The sequence below is a fragment of the Cyprinodon variegatus genome, unplaced genomic scaffold (assembly GCF_000732505.1).
Source record: "Cyprinodon variegatus isolate N-32 unplaced genomic scaffold, C_variegatus-1.0 Scaffold1369, whole genome shotgun sequence".
Taxonomy (NCBI): domain Eukaryota; kingdom Metazoa; phylum Chordata; class Actinopteri; order Cyprinodontiformes; family Cyprinodontidae; genus Cyprinodon; species Cyprinodon variegatus.
Window position 1 is genome coordinate 51,179 of NW_015151822.1, and position 7,480 is coordinate 58,658.

A 7,480-nucleotide genomic window follows, 5' to 3' on the forward strand; every position below is an offset into this window, starting at 1 on the left:
TGTCCTTCTACAAATCAGTTGTTTTTACTATGTAGGTTCAGCCTTCATTCTTCTGAGCTCAGACTTTCTATTCTTTGCACCTGTTGTTATTCTGAGTTCTCACTTCTCCCACCTTCAGAAACAGCCCTTGGCCAAATGTTTCTGGAACCACTGACAGATTTCAGAGCAAAATCCTCCTTGTGATTCAAAGGCATCACTTTAGCCTTTTTATTTCAGCACTATGTCAACATGCACCACAGAGCTAAATCAAACCATCCCTCCATGCAGACAGAGGTGGGGAGATAGATCTGTACAGATCCGAACAGAAAGAAATGATGTTTGAATCTCCACATGTTGGACAATGACTGCAGGAACACAGAACTAATGGAGCCTTAGTTCATCTCTTCACAGCAAACGTGGAAACACTGAAGAGCAGCAGAGCTCTACAGGTGACGTCATCTCAGAGTCTTGATGGAGGATCAGAACCTCCTCCTCTTGTTAAGTGGAGAAAGCAGCTCTCACTGAGCAGGACCAGAACCCACATCATCTGCAGAGGATCTAGGCCACAGCAGGGAGGAAATACTGCAGAGACACATCTTCATGCAGCAGGATGAGGTGGACCGCGCTCTGATGGACCATATCTGAGGAGACAAGAGGACAACAGCAATGAGGACCACAGCAATGTTCTGAGCAGCTGGTAGAAGCTGCTAAAATGGTCTGATGCTTTTATCAACCATCTAGATCCAACAGAACCACCACAGCCCTCCAAAATGCATTTGGAGTCATTTTACACAGAAAGAGACAGACTGAACTCTACCTCCGTCCTCCTCTGCAACACAGCTATGATGGACCAAATGGACCTAAAAGCTTCTCCTGATGTTCTGGGATGTTTAAAGCAATGAGGTTGAAGGTTGTTCATTGGATCAGGACACAACAGCTGCATTTAATCCCATTTAAACAGATATCAACATCTATGGCTGCTCGGATAGAACCCACACCAGAACCCAGCAATAAACAGACGATGCAAACACTGCTCTGAGTTTCTGGGCTTAATGCAGAGGATCTGGATAAAGACTAGTCCTCTGGATCATCCTCCAGGTTTCATTTTAGGAGAGAAATATGGACACAGATACAATCACCTTCTACTTTTCATCTTATTGACAAAAAAAATGACCAAAAAAGTGACATTTTGTCATCTAAGGTTGAAAAAGTATCACTAAATGTTTAGGATTAGAGAAAGAAATAAACTCAGATGAAGAGGAAGCAGCTTTCCTTTAAGAATCAAAACATTTCCTGAAATCAAGCATCTTTCAATTAGTGACGGTTCTGATTTCTGGACTTTCTGACCCACTAATATTTTCCTTTAAATGTGGATCCAATCAGTGATGGAGAATCAGAGCTGTTGTTGAACCAGTGCAGCGTTTTGGCGCTGCGCTGCTTTTTAAAGCTAACATCAAGATGTGTGGCAGCATGCTAACGGCAGCATGCTAACGGCTGCAGGACTCACTGCACATGGCCTTGCTGGGGTTGACCTGCTGCCCCACCAGGAACTGCTGCAGCTTCCTGATGTCCACCGTGACCTCGGCCATCGACTCTGGGTCTCTGCTCTGAGACAGACCTCCGTCCTGGGAGGAGTCCTCACCTGAAAGGACAGATGGACACTCAGTCTGTCTCTCCTTGATCAGCAGGACAAGATCTTCTCCTGTCCAATCAGATCACATTTAACAGTGAGCAGAAAAGGTTCTGAGAGCAGCACGGATCCATCAATGTTTCCAACGCAGCCTGAACTCTAAACCCTGCAGAACCAGGACTAGGACCAGGTCTAATAAGCTAAAAAAAAGTCAGAACATCATCAGAAGCTTTAAAGCTGAGCTGAAGGTTGATAAGATGTTGGTTTACAGCAGATCAATCAAATGTTCCAGATTCCTCCTGCAGGAACATCTCCATCTTCTGTCTGCTATCAGCTGAAGTGTTAGATGTTTTTACCCCATGGAGGGTTCCCCAGGTCTTTAAAGTGAGTGCTGACAGAAACCAGGTCAGTCTGGATCTTCAGGTTCATCTCACCCTTCAGGTTGGCCTCCATCACCTGAAAAACACACAAACTCCATGGAAACAGCTGTTTCTCCACATGTTGAACCATAATAGAGCAGAACATTCAATACTATGGATGAGGAGTTTAGACAGTCCTGAAGGACAGAAATGGACCAACAGATGTTGCTTTTTTGGAACAGTGGGAGAATCAGAGCTTTGCTTATAAAATAAACTCAGAACCAGTTAAAAGTGTCCGGATCTTTCAAAATAAAAGACCTTTTCAGAGCGTTTTAACTCCAGCTGCTAATATTCCAATAAGTCAGTAAAGGATGACTTCAGGCTTAAATTCAGCCTCCATTTGCAGGAAAAACCCAGTTAAGGCAACATGTGGTATTACATGAACTCTAAGGGATTGGTTGATAAAGGAATCAGTTTGGGGTCTAAACTGAACCTTATTATTTGAGAGCACCACAGCGTCTCTGGAGAGGAGAACATCTGATGCTATTTATCTGATGGAGACATCATCCAGGAGAGGAAAAGATTCATTCAATACTTTAGCCGGATTGCTGGACGGACGCAGAACGAGACAGAGGTTTGACATCATCATCCTCATCAGTCTGTAGCTTTCTGTCATATTGACTGATTTCATGAGAATCAACAAGTTAGGAAAGAAATGTAAGTTTGAATCATTACTGATGGTTTGTCTTTGAACATGAAGCTGTTCTATGAGGATATCTGATGCAACAGCACCATCTGGTGGTGGTTGGAGTTACCAGCAAGGTTAAGGTTCTATAGAGCAGTGATTCCCAACCGTTTTTTGACTTGTGTGCCCACTGATCTCTATTTATTCACTGGATTGCCAGAAAAAAATTGAAGCCACTCTCCTCCATGCTGGTCCTCCCCACTCCCACGGAGACACGCAGTAAAAATGCCTACATGTGTAGCAGTTAGCCAGTAGTGTAAGTCGGTTCACAGGTAATTTCACGGTCGGTGGACGTCCTAACCAAGAAACAACCCATATATACGCAGATGTATCCTATACTATAGTATAGTATGTAGGGTAACATTATCTCGGACTGACTCTAAGACACTGACTGGGTTAGCCATTGCCATTGTGTCTTTCGTTAGAGAATAAAAATTAAATAGAAAGTAATTCAGTGTGAAATGTCAATGTAGTCATTCTTTATTCAGTGGATAACGCTGTTGATTTTGTAGTGTTTGTTGTAAATCTTATTTGAAAAGGTTATGTGCAGAAAGATATTGAATGTTATTTTAAAGGGAAAAATAACAACAACTATAGTTTTTTCAAATGACCAGATTCTTTTAACTAAGAGCTAAAGGCTAAATATAAACATGATGTTGCCTGTTATTTTACCAATTGATGTGATTTTGCTGGTGTAGAAACTGGAGCTCTGTGGAGTTATTCAATTGGTTCATTAACTGTCAGATTTTTAGGCTAAAGCACAGACACAGTATGTTTTCACGTTCCCCCCCCCTGCAATGCATTGGCGGACCATTAGAGGTACCAGTACCCCTGGTTGGGAATCACTGCTATAGAGGAACAGACGCGGACCTGAACCGCAGCCCAGCCATGTTTACAGCCAGGACCTGGGAATCCTACCAGGAAGTTAGAGAGGTTCTTCATCCTGTCCACAACGTTCTTCATGGTCTTCAGAGGAGGAAGGTAGATGCTCACCTGGAGAGAAAAATCAACAAGACGTCCTGGAATGAATGAAGGAAAGTTGGAAGACAGAAGGATTGTTTCACTGCTGAAGAAGGAGCAAGACTGAGACTGAAAGGAGCTTTTCACATCAAAGTCTGCCATGTTGTCTTCTTGGAATTCCTGCCAGAGTCTTCGAGGAATCACCTCAACGGGAACGTCGTGGGTGACGACTCTGCTGACGCTGGACAGGGTGGGCTGAACGGGGACACATGGAGGTCAGGGTTCAGTAGAGAAACCAGTGAACTATATTCAGTCTGACTCAAATTTTTTCACCTAATGACAGAGAAAGATGTTGAACTAAAAACGTATCAAACATCAGTTGATCTAAAACATGAGGAAACATGTGAGTTTTCATGATGGAAAATGTTGATGATTTGTGGAACAAACAAAATCCTAAACAACAAAAATTTGACCCAAACTTTTACATAAGAAACGACTAAATTGTGACTAAAACTAATCAGCATTTTCCTCCAAAAGCTAAAAGCTGAAAGGCTGCCAGAAACAGCACTGGTCCAAAGCCAAACTCTGGGATCCTAACAGAACCTCAGCCAATCAGAGCAGAGATGCTGCAGCTGCTGAATCTGTGAGACGATCCATTCCCTGAGAAGCAGAAACTGAAAGCTACCATGTTGATGTTTGCTTCTGGTTCCGATGGATGAAGTGTTTTAGATGCAGATGTTAGAAGAGAAAAAGCCAAAGCTGGAGCAGAATCAGTGCTGATCCTGGCTTCTTCTCACCAGCTCAGCAGAGATGCTCAGACAGGCGCAGTGCTTCTTGCTCAGCTTGATTTTCACCGATTTGGCACACTGGACCGTCTTCAGGGCCCGGGACAAGTTATCTGGACCCACCTCCAAGCAGATCTGGTTCAACTCTGAGGAGACGCCCTCCATCTGGTATTCATGGAAGAAGTTGGCCTGCAGGGAGGAAGACCAGAATTCACATATTTATTACTCCAAGCTGAACAGCAGCTCTCTCTAGGTTTTTTTCTCTCAGTTAAAGGATCATTACAGACGTCCAACATGGTGCCAGAACATTCGCTACTGGTGACCAAAATTCCTTACCCAATCCTCAGATCTTCCTTCCAATCAGACACAATCTCTTCAAAGCCTTAAAGCCGTCATGGTCGACACTTTTAAGGCTTTCTGAAGGTTTGATAGAGTTTTTCTTTGGACTTTGGCTGCTAAATAAGTCATTTTATCTTAAAATAAGTGCACTTGTTCTTAACTTGAGGAGGAAAGTGAGACACTTTGCCAATGGTACAAGACAATTCACATTTAAAATAAGAAAAAAAAACAGTTGCATTGTCTTATTTCAAGTGCATACTATCTATCTTATTTTAAGAGTAAAAAACTCATTCCATTGGCAAATTATCTTGTTTATTTGCCCATATTAAGGCCAAATACACTTAATTTAAGACCTTTTTCCTTATTTCTAGATGATTTTATCATTTAAAACCTTCTTTTTTCACTGTTTGGCTGAACTTTGAACTGAACTCTCAGGAATAAAAGATCTCAGCCTCAACACTTTTCTTCAGGTTCTGATAGAATTGACTTTCAGACACTGATCATCTGCAGAAGTTAGATCTAAAGGATTCTTTTATCTCAGTGATTCACCTTGTCGGTGTGAGAATATCGCTTTATTTCCGTCACACTCTGCTGTCTTTAGCATCTTTTAGAAACATCAGACTTTCACGCGGCATCCAGTGGAGAAAAAAAAAAAAACTCCCTTAAATTCTTTCAGCCAAATCTAACAGAACCAAAGATTAAAGAGCAAAACCAGCAGAGCTGTGAGTTCAGATGGAGCAAACATCAGACGTGTGACCTGCAGCAGTTGGCACCGCATGCCGACTCCTCCGTTGGTCACTTTTCCTGACAGGATGAAGAACAGATTGTCTGGAGTCAGCTGCAGGACGCAGGTCTTGGTCAGCTTAGCGATAGTGGTCACCACTCCTGAACACACAGAAGAAAGTCAGCTGCTCATGACATTCTGTTGATCTACATGATGCTGATCAACAACAACTGTTATGTTAAGGCCCTTTTAATCAGACAAATGGATCCAGTTTATTGCAGCTCAGTCAGACTCAAGTACATTAAATCCAATTTCCTTCTAAATCAAACCCAATCCAGGCTGCTTCAGGTGATCATGAGGCACATTTAGCGAAACAGGATGTATCTAAGGAAGCCCAGCTGACTGCTGACTAGCAGCAATCCCTCCTCCTGAACAAGCAACTGCCTTATGGATTTGATCTGCTCCTTTTCTGGGACTTTACCTGTAAAATGCAGCTTCTCTTTGTTTATCTTCTGCTTCTATTTTAAGGACCAATCAGCTTCCCTTCACTGGATTTCTCCTCATTTCCTCTTAAACTCTTATTAAACTAATGAGAAACAGGAAAACTGCCATAGATTTTATTTCTGTATCAGTTTAAAGAAGAATGACTAGACTTTATAAATCTCATCTTTTATTATTTTGATGATAAGAATCCAATAAATCTGCTGTCAGAATAAAATAATGCTTATATGTTGAGGTTTAATGAACAACAAAGCAGTTTACAGACTAAAGGGTGGGTTAAAAAACAACAACATGTCAACAAGTTCAAAAAACAAACAAATATTATCATTTAATTCATGAATTAACTTTTTTTGCAGCAATTTACCCAGAGAGAGTAAAATGCTGAACAGGTCCATCCATTCAGAAAAGAACAAAAAGGGACACTAGGTAGAAAATTTGAGCAGCAGACGTAAACATTTAATATGAAAGAAAAAAACACAAACAGGAAATAATCCATGGATCTAAATTGATCTCTGAATGCCGTTCACAGAAGGAATTCATCTACAGTTAACTACTTGTCCTCAATTTTCCTGCAGCTCAAACTCAAGTTTAGACATTAGTTCACAACATTTTCATTCAAACATATATCTGATGTTAAAAAAACTAAACGGTTTTATCATTTGTTTCTTTGTTTTTACATACAGTTAATATCTTCTCCCCTTTTAACTAGCTGATGAAAAGTTAACAAATTAGCATTTAAAGGAGCAAAGATGCTAACAGTTTAAATGGACTCACTGGTGAAATGGTTCAAACAGGCGATGTCTGTTATTTTCCCCCGAAACTTCATCTTTTCACTGGAATAGAAAACATCAACTCAAGTTTCGTCTGTGGGGACTGTGTTTGGTCCGTCTTTAATATGGTCCGGAAGAAACGGCAGCTTTTCTCCACCTGTCAAAGGTTCCTCCAGAAAATGAATGATCCGACTCAGTAATTGGAAGATAATCACGACGAAAACTGTTTTACTATTTTTAAACAATATTTTTTAGTAATAATTTAGAAAACATTAAAATATGAAAAAAATTAAAATATTGTCAAATTTACATCCTGCAAAACAAAAAAATAATAATAATGTTAGGGCCTACTGAATTCTGTTTTTCTTTTTATCTTAAGTAATATTTCTATGTTTAATAATTTTCTCATTGATTTTCCTTTTTAACCCAAATAACTCTACTTTTGCTATATGTTGAGTTTATATTTTAGGTAATCCTTTTTATTATCCCTGTGACAGACTAGTGACCTGTCCAGGGTGAACCTGCCTTTGGCCCATAGACTGCTGGAGATAGGCACCGGCCCCACCGGGACCCTGACAGAATAAGCAGGAAAACATGGATGGATTATTTATTATTATCTAACCATCATTACTGTTATCAGAGGCAGAGAGGGAAGCTATTTTACAGAACCTGTTCTAAAAATTTGACA

At 40.7% G+C, this 7,480-nt stretch overlaps 1 protein-coding gene across 1 annotated transcript; it reads right to left on the bottom strand.

The window, feature by feature from the left end:
* Positions 1–181: 181 nt before the first annotated feature.
* On the bottom strand, positions 182–6,911 carry hus1 (HUS1 checkpoint clamp component). The gene is made up of 8 exons (XM_015402577.1): positions 6,797–6,911; positions 5,555–5,682; positions 4,471–4,647; positions 3,821–3,928; positions 3,632–3,706; positions 1,966–2,065; positions 1,487–1,621; positions 182–620 (listed from the first exon to the last, which is right to left on the bottom strand). The coding sequence occupies exons 1-8, from the start codon at positions 6,846–6,848 to the stop codon at positions 538–540; spliced, it is 858 nt and encodes a 285-aa protein (XP_015258063.1). The 5' UTR covers positions 6,849–6,911; the 3' UTR covers positions 182–537.
* Between the last annotated feature and the right edge of the window lie 569 nt (positions 6,912–7,480).